Source organism: Ammodytes marinus, assembly GCF_949987685.1.
Source record: "Ammodytes marinus genome assembly, chromosome: 10".
Lineage (NCBI taxonomy): Eukaryota > Metazoa > Chordata > Actinopteri > Uranoscopiformes > Ammodytidae > Ammodytes > Ammodytes marinus.
The window spans coordinates 19,919,793-19,940,398 of record NC_137214.1 but is presented as its reverse complement, the minus strand read 5'-3'; the positions used below and the strand labels follow the sequence as shown (position 1 = coordinate 19,940,398).

The window sequence follows — 20,606 nt, the reverse complement described above, 5'->3', positions numbered from 1 at the left end:
GTTGATTAGTTTTTCGAGGAAATGTAAATTCTTTTTGTGAAATGGTCTATGATAATAAGACCTGACAGAGAGGGAGGGAAGAGATAGTGAAGGATTGATCGGGGACCGTATGTCGGCATTAATGTTCCACTCCACTGATTTCATAACAAAGGCATACTTAGCGATTGTAATCTAGAACACCTTTTGTCAAAATCAGCTTTTATCTACTCACCATCTGCTACCTGTCTGTCGTGTGTGCACGCTGAACAAAGTTTAAAGAAAACTAGAACCGCAAGCAGTTATTAGGGGGCCAAGCCTCCGGCGCAACTCGTCGTCGACCGCTCCGCCGGCCGCTCACTTCACAGAACCCGGGGATGTAAAGTTTTTCGATGTGGGATGTCCGGTTTGGGAGTTATAGACCAAAAAGCAAAAAAAGTGCATAGAAATAGGCTCAAGTGGATGAGGAGATATATACTTTTTGTGTTTTTGGCGCCCCCTTATGGCGAAATATTCCAATTATTTTTATGAACGCTACTAAGGATAGCACCAACATATGTCTAAAATTTGGACTTGAGCCGATTTATAATTTTGGATTTATGATTTTTCACCTAAACGTAAATAATCAACAAATATTCAAAGCGCTACCGTTTCGTCATCGAAGGTCGTATCAAAATTATTTCGAATGATTTTTTACCGTGGTGGGTCGGTGGATGTTCTGTGCAAAGTTTGGTGTCAATTGTGCAAACATTGTGGAGGAGTAGCGAAAAGTTAGTTTTTCAGTTTTTGTGATTTAGCAAAAAATTGTTCCATACGCAAATGGGCGTGGCCTAGACAGATAGATACAAATATGAGGATAAGGCCTGTTCACATGTTGACTAATACAAGATAAAACCATGCTACCATTTGTATGTGTCTGCTGCAGTCAGTTAATTATTAAACATCAAACCGAGCTTTCAATGGCCTAGCTAGATGTTGCAGCAGATCTGTTAGATGGCCATGATGCAACTTGACCTAAAATAAACTGACCAATAAAATAAAAATACTTTTTATTTTACGTGCTTACAATGTTGTCTTTTCAATCTATTTTTAAGTAAGCATGTCAGTGGTTCTACAACTTCATCAGCTGCAAAGGGCAGCAACGTGTACATGTGACAGTAAATAGTAAAACACTTGACTTCATATCACGTTGGAGTAAGACATATTCCCCTAAACACTTAAAGAAACTAAGCTTTGTCACTCCCTGGGACAGCATACAGTATTTAGTCAAAGGGTTCATAGACAAAACACCAGAGAGGGATTAGCCAGTTTAGTCAGTCAGTTGGAGATGAGATTACTGCAAAGGAAACCTGATAGAGAAGCAAAACCCGCCTGTTTGATTCAGTTTGAAATGATCGTTGGTCATAACTGGTCCGCCCTGTCTGCTCGCCCAGTGAGATGAATGGAACATGTGTACGTGTGTATGCGCGGGGGGGCGGGGTGTTGTAAGTGAAAGAGAAACAGTATGACTGGCAACTGAACATGCTTCCTTATCATACAAACAATAGGACATTGATTTATTAATCTTGTGAGAAAGTGCACACACACATACACACACACACACACACCAACCCACATGCCCCCTCTTTTTCTTTTGTCTCTCCTATACTGTTCCTTCCCCATTCCCCAAAAGTTTTGTCTTTCCTCTTTCTCACCCCCCGCCCCCCCCCCAAACAACCCAAGAGACCGCAGTAATTTTCCTTCACACCGAGTCACGTACACACTCTTCCTCTTCCTTCTCCTCTCTGTTCTCTCAATGACGTGGCTCAGTGTGTTTCTGTCTGAGTCTCAGCCATGTGTTGTGGCTGCAGACCACGTGGCTGCTAACTTCTGCCTTCTGATATTACTATAGCAGATCACATAGCAGGGCTCCTGCCAGGGGGAGGGGAGGGGAGGGTTCACTTCAGGGTTCCTTTTTAGAATGCCTGAAGAGTTCTTGACAGTGTTCCAGGGGCTTTTAGGAGGTTTCTAAGAATACTTTGAGGATCCTTTCGGGGGATCTCAGCAGTTCTTTGTAGGGTGAAGGGAGGTTCCTGAAAGGGGTTGAAGGGATCCATAAGGGTTCTTTGAGGGACTCCAAATGTCCTTAAAGTGGTTGAGGGATCATTGAGGGGTGTTAAGGTGTTAAACAAAGTTGGGTAATGTAGTGTTCACGGGAATAGGGGTTGAGAGAGTTTTTGAAAAGGGTTTCAGGTGCCTTTGAAGCAGTCCGGGTCTGGATTTTTTTTGTGAATGTTAAATGGGTTCTTGAGGGAGATAAACAGTATTAAAGGGAAATCTGTTGTTGCATTCTTATCTCGCTGTCATTTTGAGAGTGGCTTGAAGTAATCCTCCTACAGTTACAACAGGATTGAGGAGACTCTCCTACTATGGATAAGAGATGGAGAAAAACATGGATTGATCAACCATGGATCCACCATGACCAAAGAGTCCACATGCATTTAACATGACTATACACAGAGCTGCTCATTTCACTGATTAACACACTCCTTAACCAACGAAGGGGAACTAATCACCTGAAGACCTCTTGGGTCACGGTTGCACATTCGTTGTGAGCCACAGGGAGATGTGCAGGATAAATGCATGAAAACACTTTCGGATCATTTGAGGTCCTACTGGTATACATAACACGTTTTCTATCTAATCCTGCATTGTGTCGCGGGGGCCGATGCCTCTATCGGTTTCAATGTCGAAACCTCCTTTAACACAAGTCTCATTATCTATAATGAGTAGCTGTTGAGAGATGAGGGGCTGTTGATGAGAGCTCCTTGTGCCTCCAACAGTGAACGGGGTAATAACAAACATCATACTACTGTATGCCGGATGATGGAGGCTTTTTATCCAAAGTGCTCCCACACTACTTCAACTGCATACATATTTTAGAAAGGGGTGACCCAATGTGAACTAACCCCCCCCACTCCCCCCCAATAAGAGTAATGAACTTTTCAGAAAATATCAACCTTGGCATTCTCCTTCAGGGGACAGAATCATTACCCATGTCTGTGTGGTAGCTTGTGTTTCAGAGGGCAACGGTAACAGAAAAAAAAAGAAAAAAAGGAAACTTTAATTTCATTTTTCAATATCATAAGAGAGCAACAGCGGCAGACCGACATAAGTTATGAATTCAAACTTTTTTAATCTCTCACTGAGGATGTCTTGTGATGTGATCAGCACCTCACCGTTTTTTTTTGGGTTCATGTCTTTTTTAAAAGTGACTATTTTAATGTATCTTAAAAAAGACCCAACCGCCTGGTAAAAATTGCTTTCATCTCGATTGTTTGACTAACGTGACCTTTTCCCTCTCTCTCTCTCCCTCTTTTTCCGTCACCAGTATGGGGAGGAGGAGGTGTGTTCTGACCGCTTGGACACTGACTTCCCGGACATCGACCTCTCCCAGCTGGACACTAGTGACTTCGACAGCGTCAATTGCCTCAGCGAGCTACAGTGGTGCAACGATCAGCCGGCAGATGTGTCACCGGCCTCCATCCACTACAGTACAGCGGATGAGCTCTTTGAGGTGGGGTTTAACTGAATATTTCACTTTTGAAAAGTGCAGGTGCAAAAGTTAAATGCTCAAGCAAGCACTTTCACAAAAGAATAAACCCTCCTCGTCAACAAATTCAAGTCCAGATTGCATCTAGTTCAAGGTTAATCCACAAAGTTGCCCCCCACCAAAGCAGCACTTTAACTGGAAAGTTCTCGAATCTGATTTGATTCAGCTTTGGGAACCCTAAATGGCTGAACCCATTACTTGGAAGTCTTGAGAATATGTGATTTAAGATTAAGAGTGAGAGAGATGGGGGGGGTGGCTGGCTGATCATTTCTAACAATAATTTTCCATTAAAACTCTTGTCGGCTTCATGGAAGTGTTTGTTCAGAGGGTCTTCGGCAGATTTAGTTTAATCAATGCGCAAACAAAACAGTGTCTGCTTGCTCTCAATCTGTTGTGTATCTTTTTAATATTTAATTTGAACGGGCATTGTCTTGTTTTGCGTGGCCTTGCCAAGAAAGAATACACAAACACTGCTATCAAGAAAAAGGAGGGTTTCTTTTTTTGACCAGGGCTATTTAATTAAATGTATTTTCATTTGGTAATTTTACTTGTACAGTATATAGCATATTTATTGCTCAGAAGTTTAATACATCTTGGCCTTGGGGTAAACTGATAAAAAAGTAATGTAACATGATAGGAAGAAGATCATCGGGTGAGATCGGCCCAATGTTTTCTATAGGGACAATAAAAGTCCTTTGGCTCCAGTATCAGGTGCCCTTTGCTGGATGAATTCAGGGAATACCCTTTCTTGTTTTGTCTCTATCTGAAAGTCAACTACTGATCAGTGATTGTCTAAAGGTTTCCAGTCCCAGCGATATGATGTCTCGTGGTGCCATTACCGAAGCTAAATTGAGTGCATATCCAGAAATAAAAACAAAGCAGCAATGAGATAAAGTAGCATTTACGTCCAGATCATGGTCCATGATGTAATACGACTCCGTTTGCTGGAAAGTGCTCTGATGATGCTGTGATGCAGCGCAGTACTATTGGTTAAATAAAGCCGGGGCAAGGCATGATGGGAATGCAAGGTGAAGTAAACGCAGACTGTCTCTCTCTCTCTCAGCCCTGCACTCTCTGGCTCTCTGCCTCCTTCAGATGTTTTATATTCTTATTTCGATCGCCATTAGCTGACGCCTAAACGGCTGCTTGCCTTACCCCCAGTGTCGACACAAAACTTTATGACGCAGTTGGCATCCCAGGACAGACTCAAAAGTACTACATTAACCGGAACAGATATTGGTATTGACGTAAAAAAAAAATCGGTATGAGGAAATATGCAACAACAAGACAAAAAACAAAGACGATGGCATGGAGACAGGCGAATTCATCTCTTATTTCCTCTCTTCTCAGTTCTTCGTCAATATTTTTCAAACACTCTCTTAGCTGCTGTCTCTAATCTTATCTTTTAATTCAATCTTGTCTTTCACTCAAACACATACCTTTTCTCTCTCCTAATGTTTCTTTTTCTTTTCATATGTCTTCTCTCTGGCTTTTTTTTCCCTGAACTTTCTCTTAACAACTAATTTAAGCAAATTACGTATGTACGCTTGTACACATCACTTTACTGTTTTATACTGTCCTCTCTCTGTATCACATGCACTAGACCTTATTAAAACAAAAGGGTTATTTTTTTCCCCTCAGCTGACACCCACCAACCCCCAACCCCCCAACCTCTTCTCTGGCGTATTATATTTTTGCCAATACTGTATTGATCAGACTAATACAGCGGAGCAGACGGTCAGACGGCATTCGGTTATAAACCTGAAGTAATGAATAGAGTGATAAGGACACGGATCAAGCCCCCCAGTGTCGCCGTCTCTCCAATGTCTCATCAATACATCACAGCACTTATTTAGTGGCGCATCGGAATCTTTTCCCATGTTGGACGGGATTGATCTTGTGTGTGTGTGTGTGTGTGTGTGTGTGGCAAGGGCTTCTTTGTAACCCTGGGCAGGTTAGACAGAGGAATGAATAGAGTTGGAATGTATATGCTTAATGTCTATATTCAATAATTAGACGTCATTATGCTTGTGTCATTCCTGTAACTTTCTTTTGCTTTCTGTCGCTGTCTCCGTTTCTATCCTACTCACCGTGGGAATCAAATTATTATCCAGGAAATGTAATTAATATCAGTTTAATCTAATTGACATAAGAAGGTAATATCCTTGAGTGCTTTTTAATGTACAAACACACCAGTAATTTTAATAAAACCTTTTTTAACTATGATTTATATATATATATATACTAATAGTAACTATGATTTTGAATTTCAAATTCGAAATGGCAGCACCCTATAAAGAGATAGAGGCAGCAAGCGTGAGAGACATTGAATACATGTAATAACAAAATAGTTTTGCAGCTGAGAAACAGATAGAGCGGGGTGATAAAAGGGAGAGAGAGAAAGAGAGAGACAGATGAATGGAGCTTGGCGGCTTCCCGTAGGCCAGCCAATGCTATCACCTCTCCACCAGACTCTGCTCTCAGCAAGATGGCAGCTCCATAACAGTAAACAACCCCTGTGAGGAGAAGGGATTGAAGGATGGAGAAAGGACACATTTTCGGACTGAAATTGGAGTTTAAATCATATTTTCTGCTGATAAGCTTCATTTTTTGACCAATTCCATGCTTGTAAAAGTGTGCACACCATCATGGGGGCAAAACGAAACCAAGGCAGTCAAAGAGAGTCAAACTGGATCACATCGTATGAGAGACAGTGCCAATAGGTCAACACTGTTCACTAAAAGCCCTGCTTCAGCAAACCTGTGTATTGTTCTGTCTAATGAGGTCAAAGGTCACAGTTACCGCATCCCCAACATGATGATGATACATAAGAGCAAGTAGCCAAAATGGACAGCTAATTAGAGAAAATGGCAGAGGGAGATGGAAGAGTGGGGGATTCAAGGAGTGATTCAGCAATGACACAGTGCTTCCAAAAACACAATTTACCTCTTTGCCGAGGACAATAACTTGAAGGCATGCAGTACACATTAATACATCTGGTAAAGAGGAGTTATTTTCAAACTATTTAAAATGACTCAAGACAAAGTGACTCAAATGTGGCTTTTATTTCACTTCTTTGGATTGCAGGGCGGGGTTACACAAGGGTTAGGGAATTGATACTGTGCATTTTTTAAAATCTTTATCCATGACAGTAGCTTGTTTGAATCTCCCACACAAGACATGTTTCTTGTGAAATGGCAGTTTGGGGGGTCCAATTCGTTTGGTGTTTTTCATTTTGCCAGAATTATACAGCGTTACATATGACAGTGTTGTCAACCCAAATCATTTACTATATATATATATACTGTATATATATATTTTTTACACAACAGTAGTTGACGGTGTTTGTCCGAGTTGTCATGTTCAAATTCACAGATTTTCCTGGGCAACTTTAAGAATTTTCATCCATGTGGGCTTATATATTAGCAAGTAAACAAAGTTACCAAGGTCTATTAATGAACTTTCAATTCAAAGGTAGCCTTTACAACAGTAACTAAATTCACCTGGTGGAAATGTGCTGAACATTCACAAAAAATGTCCTTTAAATTGCATAGCCAGTGACTGTATTTCTCACCCTTTGCTCTCTCTGTGTTTTGAATCCCCTCAGATAGAAGAGGAGAATGCGGCTCTGCTTGCCGCTCTGACAGACAGCTTGGATGGCATGGTGGATGCTGAGGTGGGCGGGCTCTCCGTCTTCCCTAACCTTGGGGAGGGCCCTGACCAGGAAGAGGAAGAGGAGGACAGTCTTCCTCTCAGCGCAGAAGACTTCAGCCAGTCCCTAGGGGCCGAGACAGAGGACCCATCTCTAGTAAGACCACCGATCCTTATGTTCCATATGTTCCCCAGCCCAATGGTCCCACAGCCCTATGTTCCTGAAATTGGCGATTAGGTTCAGGCATCACAGCTGGGTGGTTAGGGTTAGGTTAGGGTAAGAAAGGTTATAATAGGAGTGAGACTGACACACACACACACTCACACACACACAGACATACACAGTCTATTATATAGTTTGATTACTTAGGAATGTGGGACCATAGACACGCTCCCCTTTATTTTACCTTTGCTGTCGGGAATTGTCATTGAGATAACATTAAGCGGAGAGACCTCTAATCAGAACACTCATTACCAGGGTCCCTAACCTCACTTAATGTAACCCATATCTTAACATTAGCCATGGTTTACAAATGTTATCAGCAACTCAAAAAGTCATGTTTCTTTTTCTTTTTTTTTTGCGAATCAAAAAGTCGCTTGCGGCTCAAAGAGCGTTGAAGTGGAGCCTTTCATACAGGCTTCAAACACCATCCACTCCCCCCTCTCTCACCCCCCTGCCACACTCTGTGATGCCTCTCCTTTTTACAATGTTCTTTTCCTCTCTTTCTCCCCAGTATCTTAATCTGTGTTGCGTTTGCTAGCCTTGATGTTCCCCTTGTTGGGCCCGCAATGTTCAAAGTCTGCCTTTAACTCCGGGAAAAACAGAGGGGCGCTGAAGAACATAGTGACCTTTCATCCAGTCCCCTCGTGTGTGTGCGTGTGTGTGTGTGTGTGTGTGTGTGTGTGTGTGTGTGTGTGTGTGTGTGGGGGGGTGTGTGTGTGTGTGTGTGTGGAGTGTGCGTTTGTGTTGTATTTCTGTACTTCATGTGTCCTCACAAGAATAGCAAGAAAGCTTAAAACCGTGTTAGACTAAAGACACAATGCAGATGCTTACTAAATAAGTTCTCTATAGGAATTATGTTTATGGAATTATGTCAGATGTTTTACTACATTAAGGTCTGTCATGGATTACGACTAGTTTGACATGTACTACTAGGAGGCCTAAGTTAGGAGTCTTATTGATAATGAATAAAAGCAAATGTAGATAAAAATAACAATTGAAAGTACAGCTCCAAAAAGAAGTTAGCCGGCCCATCACCTCTACCTATATTATAAAGGCGCATTAAGTTGTAACACACATAAACATGAAGGATGTTTGATAGTTCAACAACGGTCCATCGGTTAGGGCCCCTATATCATTTTGAGAATGGACCTTGTTTAACTGTTAAAAGCTCAAGTCAGATAAAAGGGTGTCTTACTATAACATGTCTTTGTTTGGACATTGTTTTCTAACACTGTTGTGTTCAGCATTTACTTTGGTTAGCACAGTGCTATCATAATTTAAAGAAACATAACCAGAACTATGACCATAAATTGATCCAGGTTGTGAAATCTGGATGAGTTTTTTATTTTTATTTTTAGAAGCGAGAATAAAAGTAGTCAATAGTCCTCACAAGTTCAGTATTCCAAACATGTGTGTGGTCTTCCAGTGGATGCTCCAGTTTATGTGTTTGCTTGTTTTCAACCCCATTGGCCCCTCTCTCTCCATTCACACAGTGCTGCTGGATGCCTCTCTCTGTCCAGGCCCCCTTGCTTCATTCCCTGATCCGGACTTCTAGGAAAAAAATTGTTTTTCTCTCCTCCCTCTGTCCCCTATGTTATCAGCCCCCCTGCCTGCACCTGAACTACATCCCCCATAACTTCAACCCTCCCCCATTTCATCACACAGGACCAACAAATTGCTGTATCCCTTTACAGTGCATGTTGTGCCCTACTTTCCCCTCAGTACACTTTGCCGGGGAGAAGAATGGCAGGCCTGCACTCGTCTCTGGAGCTTAATTGTTGCAGGAAGCTATTTCATCGCAATAACCGACTTATGATTACCGTCGTTATGCGGCCTTGTTGCACTTGTCAAGATGAATCCAGCGTGCTTCCTTAACTTGACTTAAATTTCTCAGCAAAAGGGGGCTGCTGACAGAGTTTTTCTCTTGTGCGCTCTGATTTAGCTGAAGTCTACAAAGATACTATTGTTTGTCGGCTCCGAGTCGTGCCGGTTGGCTGGATACCTACGGCGTAAATATTCACCGAGCTGCACTGGCTTCCCATCTGCAATTTACACACTGAGCCGTACCATAAAACAAGTCTGTCAGTGAAGTCAGAGGAGGTTTGTTAAGCTCTATATACAATGAACGCCTGAATGATTAGCAACACTTCGAAGAAGCAAACTAAGTGAACAACAGGACTCGACAGGACCGGTTGTTTTAAGCTTACACCAAACTTTAACTCATTTTATATTTGATGTTCATAAATAACCACAAGTTAATGAATGGAGCCCAGGACAGCAGAAACCCTTGGGTCATTCCTCTCATGTTCCGTTATATACTGACCATTCTGATGGCACCTTGGCCAATGGGGAAACACCTCAAGCTAAAGCTAAATGTGTTACTCAGTTCACCACTTTTGTTTATAAAATGAAATATTGAATGTAAAGACGGTTTTATCCTTTCCAAATTCTTTGAAATAGTCTCATAGACTTTAAGGAGCTGGGATCATGCTTCTGTGTTTATTTTCGACTGCACCACCACTGCCGGCAGAGTTAAAGGATCTGACTGGCATCGGAGAAAGAAAATGACCAGAGGAAGGGGCATTCCTTCCAAATGAGTGGAAATGATAATGACTGTAATGACCTTATGATGGTTCAGTGCAGGAATAAGGATACGTTTGGCAGTTGAGGAAGCCAAAGAAATGCCAGGCCCTCACAGCGATATAGCCACCTGCCCCACACTATGTATGCTGCTGGCATAGTAACAGCAAACAGGACACATGCAACCAAGCAGATCTGGTTATGTTGATGTTAAATGCCATGGAGGTATTGTTTAGTCCAAAGCAACAAGTCAGTGATACCGAGAGGTCAAGGCCCCCAGATGCCATCGTCTTTCGCTGTTGTGTTGCAAAACATTGTGGCCGCACACATGACTGCCCTCGCCCTTGTGTTCAACCTTGAAGACTCATATGTCAACAGTTGACTTGTTTCAAAATGAGACTAAGTGTATAGGCTGGTTAATCAGTCTCCTACATGTCAGTAGTATCAGGTTTTTACCTCTCTCATTTGAAGGTCAACTGAGGAGTGGTGGATTCTGTTGGAGAGCTACGGTTCTATACAGAGAAGAACTCCATTAAGTAAAGTGCAAGGCACCGTAGAAAATCCCTCTATCTTACTTACATCTTCTGTCAGCTGGCTTTCTCAGTCCTAGACTTTTTTTCAAACGCGACCACACTGACCTTGGGCATAACAATCTAAATCATTAAAAATAAGATCAAAAAGGTTAGAATCAGAATAGTTTTTATTGCCAGGTACATCCAGGGACTTTTCTGTGATCAAATGATGCACACAATAGGCATGCTATTAACATAAACAAAGAGTAAAAGGTATCTTGAGGAATATAAATTTATAAATATAAATATTACGATACAATATTAAACGGAGGATGCCCCCCAAAAGCAAAACAAGAAGCAGACTAACTGATTGAGCAGATTAAGTAGTACAAGTGTGAAGTTAAGGGAAATAATACTTCACTTTAAAATTCAATGTCATGATTTCAGTGTCCAGTTTGATGCAGTTTTGTTCTGGGGGGAAAAAATCAGTTCAGTAAGAAGAAAAAAATAATTTATTTAATTTTCATTTATTTATTATGGCTCACGGCCATGGCACATGGCATGGAGCACAAAATTCAAATTAAATCATTACAAATCAAAACAATGGTGCACGGCAAGGAAACAAAAAAAAACATTACTTAAACAATGGCAGGACATTTCTCAGAAAGGCACCTGTTTTAACAATAACCCCTGGTTTACTTGACAGATTCAGCAATTGAATCTTAATTTTTATTTCACTTGAAACATTAAGCTGAGTTTATAAACCATTAGCTTGCGCTCAGCTTAGTGTTGAACTGTTTGTGTTTTGCGTTTGACGGAACAGACGTGCATTGTATCACTGCTCTAACCACTCATGACTCATACTGCACCAACTGTCAGATACTGTAACAGTAGAGATGAAACTCAGCACACACAGTCAACTTGGCTGTTACTTTATTCTAACTTCCTGTCACACAACCTACCATTAATACCTATACTATTACTATTACTACTGTTGCTGCTGCCAGGCTACTACCACCACTTCGACCTTTACAACTTGTGAATTCATTCCCCCTTGGGCATCATCTTGGTACGGCTCAGGGCAGCAAGTTTTCTGACCAGCATGACAAAGTCGAGTCAGAGTTTCTCTATCTTAAGTTATGAGATGCCTAGTATCATCCATGTCAGGTACACCTTTGACCAATTCTGTCTTTCCCCTCTATTCATTCTAACCTTCTATTGAACATCAACACAAAAGCAGGCATGCAAGCAGTTTGAAATAGGAATGCCATTAAAATGTTTCCCACTTGTACAATTTACCAAAAAAAATGTGTTCATTTTCACCAATACCACATCAATTTCACATCATTTTGCACCCTAGCTCTGTATCAGTGTGCATACTATCAGTGACAAAGTAGCACCCTAACATTCACAACTCAACTCACCCAGAAAAGCCTGCTGTAATAACATTATGCTGTATACATAACTAAAGCTGCCAGGTGTGCGTGTGCTTCATCCCCTAGAGTAGTTTACTGTCACACCAGTGCTGTCAATCATGTGTTCAAGGCCTGAGTGTATCGCTGCCCTCTACTGGTGGGACATTATACTGTAGGCTGTGTACCTGTCCATTCCATGTGTGTATCTGTCTGGAATTCTATGAGCTTGATTGGATTCTCACCTAAGACATCAATATTAACCATAAAATATTAGTCATAACTCTACTCAAGCCATTTACATCCTTTTTTTATTGGTCTGTGTAATGTAATTAATATATTCATACACTCTTAATGACATGTAGATGTATATAAAAGCAAATCTGTCACCCATCTCTGTCTTAAATTACTGTTTTAATAAGTCCAATTACAGTTGTATATATATATTTTTTTTTTCACTAATTTTTTTTTTTCACACAACCATTCACATATTCTTATACAGTATGTGTACGTGTGTCTCTGTTCACGTGTTTGCATTATCCACTGATGTATTTGCATTGTTTTTTTTCATTTGCGCGTATTTCACTCACTCACCATTATCCGTGATTGATTTCAATTGCACCTTTTCCCATTCTGGTCTTTGTGTGGCCCCAACCACAGAACAAGGCCTCCATTGATGCTGGCTGTGGGGCTGTGTAGGAAGGCCTCCAGAGTAGAGTAGAGTGTTTGAGTAGCCCCGGATGCTGGCCCGAGGGGTTTTCAATGTTTCACACAGACACAAACCTTCAGTCTCCTCTTCACTTTCCTCAATGGGGACTCATCACACACTCTGAGCCAAGTTGGCTTGACCGCAAAGGGCCCCGGTGGCCCCATTAGTGAAGCGCTTGATAGTCCTGTCAGTCATTTGAACCAGATAGTATTCTGTGGTAACAGCCAACTAACTCTGCGTGGTTGTAATGGTGTGTTCATTAAAGCATTACAGTAATATGCGGCGATAGGGTTGTAAATAGAACTTTGGTTTCGCTATGACCCCTGGGAAATGATCTGTAGTCAGCCACCATTGTAAACAATAACCTGTTATATTTATTTCTTCAGAGAAGCATATTTTTGATATATTGATATATTAATGACTTCACATTATCTTCCCATAAACACATGTGCACTGCCAACCTAAAATGCCACCTAAGTGGTATTACGAGGCCTTCTCATATACAGTATATGAAGCTCCCCATATAAAGTAACAAGGGCTTCTTTATAATTATAAACATAAAACAAGTGTAGTCTGGTTTTACGTCGACTCTGTCATTTCATAGGTTAAATTGAAGTGATAAGTCAGATTGGGTAAACATTGGTTTAAAAATGATTATCTTAACGTTGACGCACAAATAGTCATCTGAATGAGGACCTCCGATCCTATTTGCTGTCAGTAGAATGTGTTGCAGTCAGTGACGCCTCAGTGTGCAGGGCCCTTTGCTACTACATATCATTTTAGGAAGTCCTGGTTTTATCCTGCTGCCCCAATCCCCATTCCTATCACATCTGTATTTTCTACATCGTCTTCTCCTGGAAGCAAACGCTGCGCAGCTTAGCCGGGGGATTTTCTCCCTAAGCTGATTTATATCAGCTGATAGCTCTGTCATGAAACTATCCACTGGAATGAATGGATGAATGGACGGATGAAAGAGAAATAATAATAAAAGGATAGTGGGGAATGAGGCTTTGTTTAATATCCATTTGAAAGGTAATACCAGGGAAGGATTGAAGAGGGGCTTGTTCCGTGTCCTCCCTGCATCTAAACAGCAGCTTCCTGTTTGATGTAAAGGAAGGTATGGGAAGAAGGGGATTAGTGAGTGGTAATAGACAACGGTAAGGTGGATGGAGAGAAGGAATAGTATTTGATGTTATAGCCTATAGATTTAGAATAGATGAAGTAAGTTATTGACAGGGCAAAATAAGGAAGATGAGAAATGCACCGTGGCAAATATTGAAATGGCGGGATTAAATGTGCAGTCCGCAAAAATGCTTGATGTCAATATCACTTTTTTTCAAAATCAGTGAAAATCTCCTCGCAATCCTGTGCTGTGTGTGTTCCCAAAAGAAACACAGCCTAGGCCCTGTAAACGGGCATGTTGCCAGCTATGGCGGGTCCCCTTTGTTTACATAACAGTTTGCCCAGCCTATGCTGTGCATTAACACCAGATGTATGTTTCAGGGCACACACAGTGCAGACAGGTAGTGAATTGTGATGAGATATTCCCTGATTTTGAAAAAAGTTATATTGACAACAAGTGTTCTCCAGAAATGCATACTCCACCTTTAAAGGACTGGAATTGAAATAGGTGGCAGTGAAAAAAAGGGAGGGAAGGGGAGATGGAGAGAACGGGATGGAAGAAAGGCTGCTGTTGGTACTAAAGGAGACAAAAGAGCCATAAGCAGGGATGAATAAAAGACCAGAACCATGTATAAGGATTGATAGAGAAAGACAAGACAGTGTGAGGAGGGAAGAGGGTCAGAAGTTCTATTCCATTCCATGTTATCATTGCGAGAGAAACGGCTGTCTCCAGCTCTTTTAATGGGAAACGTGAATGTGCCATGTAGTTGTCAGCTTTAGGGATGTGATAAATGTACAGTATCATAACCCCGTGGCCCTCTTCTGCACATTATTCCCTTGTACCAACATCCATCTGCAGCGCTTTAACGGCAGACAGAATATAGATTAGAAATTGGAACAGAAGGCCGAAGAAGCCAAATGTCGGACACGTTCAGCTCACTAACAAACCCTCATTCTTTTCAGTCAGTTTCTTTTTTGAATTCCTTATACAATGTGTAAGAAGTTGTAATACTTTACTATGGACGTATCCTTTCTGACTTGGTTAGCTTTTCAGTTTATCTTCCTACACATTGCATTCCAATACGTCTATTTATTGGGCGTCATAACTCAAACTTAATATTAATACTAATCATAACCATCAGTCCAAACTTTAATCCCAAATATTATTTTAAGGACTCAAAAATTGGTATCCATGTTGAAACATTTGGTCCTCAATTACAAGACCAAATGCACATTGTTTTATTGTTGTTGGTTTTGTTTTTGTTTTTACCACTGATATAATATGTTTGATGCTAACTTTGCAAGGTGCAGCCTAACTTGATTTCTCCCTCCCTTTGTTTCACCAGCTGAAGAAGCTGCTGCTGACTCCTCCCAACGTGCCCACAGCCATCGACGCACACAAAGATAAAGCCCACGGCCATCGCTATAGCAACAGAAGCCTGCACCTACGGCCGGTCAGACCTCTAGTCAAGGTGAGGCTCGGGAGGCCTTTGAAAGTGTATCGATTAAATGTAGATGTGGCTGGTTCTACAGTACGTGATAGTTGTATGTGATTTCAAACTCTTCAATAATGTATAGTGCAATACGTCTTTTAGCCTACATCGGTCTTCCTCAGACATTGACATTCTGTATTCACTGGTTGACGCCTCGTTCCCTATGTCTTCTGAAGGCTGGTGAGATAACAACATTGGATTATCCCAATCAACTTACCCATAGCGGGGTGGTGAGTTATTAAAATCACTGTCACTGCTGGTTTTCTTTTCTGCAGGCTACAGTCAGACCAATACACAGAAGAGATATATCGCCATTTGGGGTCTGCTTTGAAAGGCACTGAAACAAAAAAAATGCTTTAAATTGTTGATTACGAAACACAATTTCATAACACTGTTTTCCTACAGGACTCTATAACCCTGATAATAATTCATTAGCATGACATTAATGTTGCCAGTACAGAAAACAACAGCCTAAAATATTCTACATGGCAGATATTTAATTTCAGACTAAAAAACTCTTTGAGCCTTCTAGCTTGCAGAGACCTTCAGCTGCTGCTCATGATGGATGGTGGTGTTGGAGAAGTGAGGACATACACAATGGCTCACCGCTGTATGATTTAGCAGCAATTGGATATCTGCTAGCATTGTGCTTCAGGTGGCCTTTGATTACAATCCCGGGTTATTTATCTTGTGTGAGCATAAAGCACGGGCGAGTTTTAACACACGCCCTCTGCTCTAGCTTAAGCAAGGAGGATACACAGTGTGGGGAGGATCAGCCAAGCTTGTATCCATCACACACACACACGCACACACACACACACACACACACACACACACACACACACACACACACACACAGTAAGGTTAGGAGGGTGTGTAAGTATGTGTGTGTGTGTGTGTTTGAGCTTAAGTTTTTAGAGTAGTGTGGCTTTACTGTGGCAGATGGCTGGAGTATTGACTGACATGGCAAGAGGGCAACAGTGAATCATAGTCTCTCTCTCTCCCTCTCTCCTCCCTCTGTAGGAGTAATACAGAATCAGCCATTTCATCGCAGCTGCACACTGAATAATCCCTCACAAAGTCGGAAGCAAAATGTACTACTGTGTGTACAGTGTGTCTGTGTCCAGGGCAGGAAATTGAAGACAAAACACCTTGCGTTTAAGAGCCTGTATTTTTTGGTTTTGTTTTTCTTGTTCCTGTGAACAATTGTAGACATTGTGATGTGAAATATGTCCAGTGCAGCTACAGTGGTGGCAGGTTGGTTGATAGAAAAAAAGGTGTCATCTAAAACATTGATAGTAAATGTCAGGGTTTTAGTGTCAGTTCCCCGGAGTTGAGGGCTTCTCTGTCAGACTGCCATTTTGTATTGATATATTGACAGAGGCGTGAATGGATGATGTGTTGCATCCAAATGAGTCAAAAGGAATTCTGTAATGGGTACAACATCGAATGGTAAGGTTTAGGCTGCAGAGGGCTGGTTTAGCCAACATAATAACTATTTGATGACAATTTGGTTTTTGACTATAACAAAAACCAGTTAACCTATTACATAACGGACCCCAATCCTTTAAATCGGAGGTCAAATTAGCTGGTTGCAGCCAGGTATTCCATCGGAGACTATGATTATAATATTATCGCAGCATTAATTTATTCTAGTCCAATCTCCAGTTCCCAGACAAGGTTAACACGATTAGATGTACAGGTCCACATTCTCTCCATTTGCCCTCCCCCATTCAGATCTTATCCATTTACCTATGAAAATAGTTCAGTTCAGTGGCTCTTTTTTGTCATAACGCCAGTGTGGAAGTTTGCAGAGATGAACAACTGAGGCTGCAGAATATATTTCTCCATCCAATTTAAAGTTCACATATTGTGCAAATGTTCAGGTTCAAAATTGTAATCTTGGTATCTAGGAGAAACTGTGTAATTGTGTAATGTCAAAAATAACATTGTGTAATGTCCCAAAGAAAAACTTTATATTTCTCACAGTGCCATTGTTGAATCTCTATTCAGCCTCTATCTGAACCACTCCGTTTTAGAGCCTGTCTCTTTTAGCCCAGCCTTCTAAAAAGCCTAGTCTGCTCTGATTGGCCATGTGTTTGTGTCTCTCCTCCTCCTCCCTTTCAGAGTGACCTGGCCCAGGAGAGGAAGCCCCGAGCGGTGCGTCCGGCCGGCCGCCTGTGCACAGAGCTCCATCGCCACCTCACCACGGCCAGGCAGTCAGAGGGAACCCCGGCCCCAGACACCGAGGAGGAAGAGGAGGATGAGGAAGAGGACAGTGAGTCTGAGGAGGAGGACGAGGAGGATGAAGAGGAGGAGGAGTCTTCCAGCAGCGAGGTGGAGGTCCCCGCCCCAGAGCCAGCCAAGCCTCAGTTCACCTCTGAGAAAGAGCTGCACTCTGTGGTGGAGCTCATCACCTACATGCACACCTACTGCCTCCCCCACCGCAAGCAGCAGCAGCAGCAGCAGAGCTGGGAGCGCAAGGACCGCGAGTCCCAGAGGCCTCGGGCCAGACCCGAAGCCTCCTCTTCCCGCTCCACGGCCGCCACAACAAACTCTCACAGCCGAGTGGTCTTGGTGGCCGCTCCCGGGACTAGTAGTGGGTCTGGTCTGACGGGTACGGGCCACAGCGCCGCCCCCCCCAGGAGGCTCCCTTTCGCCAGGCGGAGGGAGACCAAGGCCAACTCCCTCCTCCGCGAGCTCCTGCAGCAGAGCAGCTCCTACGACGTGAGCAAGCCTTACAGACTGCACAGCCCTCCCTACGTCACCCGCTCTCACAGCCCGCACTCCACCAGAGGAGGAGGAGGGTTTGTTCCCTCTAAATCAAGCCAGACCCACTCCCCTAGCTCCAGCACTGTTAAACCGGAGCTACGTAAAGACTCGTCCTCCCCTGAGAGGAAACACTGGTCCTCCGAGGCCCCTCAGAGCCCAGAGGAGGCAGCGGAGGACAGCGGCTCCTTCTCGGTGCGGCGCTCCAGACGTCTGGCCTCCTTCCCAAGCCGCTTCGCCAAGAGGCTGCGGCCCGGCCGGGCGAGGGAGGCCGTGGAGAGGGAGAGGGAGGAGAGAGAGGAGGGCTGGACAGGGCTCAAGTTCCTGCCAATCACAATAGGAGGCGGGACAACCACGGAGACACCGCAGACACAGCAACTAACGACGACAGGTGACGGCGGTGCTGGTACAACGGAGCCGTCCTTCAACAACGGTGAGTCGGGCTTGGGTATCATTCAAATATTTCCCATATCGTTACAGATACCGATGCGGATACCGATACCTTGACTTCCATGTACATTCTATGAAATCCGTTTTAACAAGATATCATTACACATTATGGTAAAGAAACAGGATTTTTCCAGCCCTCATGTATTTAAATTTGGTATCGAACGGCAAGACATTTTTCGACACTCAATGGTATTGTGGCATTTCAGTGTGTGTGCCAAAAAAATCTAACTTTGTTGCCCAGCCTTAATGGCGATATGGATTGGACAAATTCATGCTACATTATGTTACAGGCTTTTATTATCTTTGTTTGCAAAGTGTCGATTTTTCTTAATCAGTAACTGTAATTCATCTCATATAAACGATACGATTTGTTTGGCCACATTTCCAATATGTTTTTTTATGACACATTTTAATGATGTAAGATTTAGTTAGTCCTTGGAGATGTAAGCGTCTTGAAAGCGAGGGAGGGGGGGGGGGTCGCAGAGACACACGCACGTCTTCCAAGCATGTTTGTAATGTAATTTATGGTTGTAACTGGCCTTTTATTCTGATTGCAGAGAAGAGAGCCTGCCTCTGTCTGCCTCTCAACTCCAAGTCCACAGGGTGAGTATCTCTGACTGAAGTACCTGCTGCGTTTCCTCACACAGTATAGAAGCTTGGTAAAAAGAGGCCTCCTTCATTTTTCATGCAGCATCAAGCCTGCAGTGGCAGACTACTTTCAGCTTAAGCCTTGCTGAAGCATCCTTTTATTAATGTCTTCTTCCCCAGCCCCTTTAATGCTCTTTCGGTGTGATGCTATATAGTGCAATCATAAAACTGTCTTGTAAAAAACAAGATCTTCTAGTCCTACCAGCTACTTATGTAAGTTAAAAATAGACCTGTTGGTGGGCTAATTTCCAGATCTCACTTCAAGGTAGAATGATGCCTTGTGGGAAATCCTGCCTCTTGCAAATGCTTGCCTTCTGATGTAATGTTTTACCTGAGCCTTATTGAAAAAACTGCGTCTCAAAATGTATAGTGAGAAATACTTGAGAAGTACTTCACAACGTATGCCCGACAGCTGCAGAAATCAATTAGCATCTGTTTGTCATTAAACAATCCCAGCAGTGCTTTTCTTCATTTTGGCTCACTCTGCTGGGTCTGATGAAAAGCATTTCAGAGTATCTTTAATGGCAAATGATGTCAATTTCTCTAAAGGACTCCAGAGAAACCCAACAAGGTTAATCAATCTCAGTAAAAGATTACACCAAGGGCTACAAGTGCCAAATTAAGCAGCCATTTAGAAGTCAGCTACTGTAGTTGCCGTGTCGCTTATGGTAACTAGAGCCAAAGTGGAAGATGGTTAAGTTTAAACGTAGGCTCATATCAGTCTAGATCCCATCTAGGTTGTAATGTGCTGTTATTCAGATTTCAAATTTGTAATCACTTAAATGCATAACAGCGCAGTAATTGATGGCTAGGTTCTTTTTTCCAGGTTGAATTGTCCCCCTACCTAGAGTCTGATGTAAATTTCAAATGGATTTAATGGAGGGGAGCTACTGTTCCACTAAGCTGAAGAAACGCATTAAACCTCACGGGGATCATTTATTTATGAGTACTGAGCGAGAGACAGATTCCATTAAGGAGCAAAGGATTGTTTCGTATGTACTAATCTAATGCCTGTAAACACGCAAATGACTGCTTTAATCACCTTTGCTGTACATTTTTTTCCAAAATGTAGCGCTCATTGATTTGATCCTATTTAGGTATTTGTTTCATTATAGCCTGTATGTTAAGTCTGCACAATCTGGCAATGATTCATTACTAATTCATTTTCACTACAAATTATTCAGTGGAGTTGTTTTTGGCGCCTTAAAAAAAGCAAATGGAAAGAAAAAAGTTAAAACCACTGACTGACACATAACACAGTACAAGTGCTGTCAAGTACAATTTAACAGCATCATACCAAAGTCAGTATCTAGCCCAGACTGGATTTAAACATATCCTAAACTGAATTATTTTGAGTCTTAGTGAGGAAATAAGAATACAAAAAAATTACAAAAATTACACATGATTCAGAAAAGACAAGAACCTGGATCCACTTTTTAATGCATATATGTGTACCACGTTTTCCGGTC

General features: G+C 42.2%; 1 protein-coding gene across 1 annotated transcript in view; it reads left to right on the top strand.

Annotated features, from left to right (window-relative positions):
- ppargc1b (peroxisome proliferator-activated receptor gamma, coactivator 1 beta) overlaps nt 1–20,606 on the top strand; it is a gene marked incomplete at its 5' end in the record, with an annotated part of 85,223 nt that overhangs the window by 54,594 nt on the left and 10,023 nt on the right. Inside the window, 5 exons of the mRNA XM_080035693.1 lie at nt 3,347–3,532; nt 7,176–7,376; nt 15,124–15,249; nt 17,398–18,472; nt 19,047–19,092. Of these exons, the coding sequence (XP_079891819.1) occupies nt 3,347–3,532; nt 7,176–7,376; nt 15,124–15,249; nt 17,398–18,472; nt 19,047–19,092 (1,634 nt within the window). The remainder of the gene's footprint in view (nt 1–3,346; nt 3,533–7,175; nt 7,377–15,123; nt 15,250–17,397; nt 18,473–19,046; nt 19,093–20,606) is intronic.